This window comes from Aphanomyces invadans (assembly GCF_000520115.1).
Source record: "Aphanomyces invadans strain NJM9701 unplaced genomic scaffold supercont1.5, whole genome shotgun sequence".
Classification (NCBI taxonomy): Eukaryota; Oomycota; class Saprolegniomycetes; order Saprolegniales; family Verrucalvaceae; genus Aphanomyces; species Aphanomyces invadans.
Genome location: NW_008580150.1, coordinates 39,177 through 40,578, shown reverse-complemented (window position 1 = coordinate 40,578; position 1,402 = coordinate 39,177). Strand labels below are relative to the sequence as shown.

General features: G+C 54.7%; 1 protein-coding gene across 1 annotated transcript in view; it reads left to right on the top strand.

Moving 5' to 3' along the window:
• H310_03176 (hypothetical protein) overlaps nucleotides 1-202 on the top strand; it is a gene marked incomplete at both ends in the record, with an annotated part of 1,071 nt that extends 869 nt beyond the window's left edge. Inside the window, one exon of the mRNA XM_008866963.1 lies at nucleotides 92-202. Within this exon, the coding sequence (XP_008865185.1) occupies nucleotides 92-202 (111 nt within the window). The remainder of the gene's footprint in view (nucleotides 1-91) is intronic.
• Nucleotides 203-1,402: the final 1,200 nt, after the last annotated feature.

Sequence of the window (1,402 nt, the reverse complement as noted above, 5' to 3'; positions counted from 1 at the left end):
CTGTCGCGACCTACCAGGCCGCTATAATCTCGTTAGTACATCAGTTTCTCATTTGAGTCGCGCCCCCAAGCAAGGTTGTCCTTTGCCCAAGGTCGCGGACTTCAGCAGTGGTTGCCGGACGCTGCGCGAGCCGGAACACATCACTCCTCGTTCGAAGTTTTGGTGCGACCCGCTGCCGCGTGAGAGCCAAGCGTGGCATTAGAAGCCCCAGTGGGGGATGAGTGCCGATACCGCCGCTGACGAAATGGCTGCTGCCGAGTTTGGTGGTGATAGGTAGACCGATCTCTGTACAACGTGACGTCCATTCTTGTGTCCACCCAACTTCAGCACGGCTGTTGTGCTGATGCTGTCTGTACATGGTGGACTCCAAGAATGCTTTTGCGATGGGCTGAGGTCGTGGATACAATGAGGTGGCTCTTCGTTCGCCGCTGCGTGCACCTACAACAACAACAGGTCGGTAGACCCATCACCACCCAACTCGTTTCTGACACGGAGCTGGCCGTACCAAAATGACGACCGAGGAGCATTCTAGCGACGACATCAAACAAGACTCTTCGCGCCGAGTTGGGAGGATAGAGCCAAGCCAAACGCGACCAGGGTACTTGGTGCTACGACAAGTGTGGATGCTTGGTGGATCCATATTAGCATCACCGATGTTCCATGTTGTTGTTAAGGAATACCCTTTGCGTCAACGTGTTGCCGACAACTCGCGTGTCGTCCGCACACGGCATGACAAGCGCCATGGTGGCGAAGTCCTACAAAACTTGGTTGTTCTTAGGCAGCAACACCACGCTCACCTACACAAATGCAACTACTGCGGCAGGGGTGATGAGGACCGATGTGGTCCATCGAGAACCACATGTCTACTTGGACGCGGTTGAGCCCTCCGTCCACCCGAAACACTGCCATGTTCTTGACCTTGAGCAGCGACACAGCCTTGGTTGCAGTCTGCGTCAGCCGTCAGATGATCTCTGACTCGGGCATGCCTTGGATCCATGCCGCCACGAGTTGCTCTTCTCCTCCATCCAGGGCCTACTCGTCGACCAGATACGACGCCGTGGCCACACCTTCGCCAGACTTGGATATTGAATTCGCGATTCTCCCGGAGCTGGCCCAAACACACATGCAACGAATGGTAAAGCACGAATCGATTAGGCACGTCTGGTTAGATCGGCGCTGTCATGAACGACGAAACGCGAGGAGGACATGCTTGGCGATGGTAGGGTATCGGGGCTATCGTGAACAACTAGCCTGACGTTTAATGAAGGTGGTTCAGAGCGACAAGTACCTTTGCATGCCATGATCCCGAATCATGACGATTTCCCCGTTGCCTGAGGAGTCAAAGCACAAACGATTGTCAAACGTGAGAGCCAGCATCCACAATACGTATCACTCGATGTCG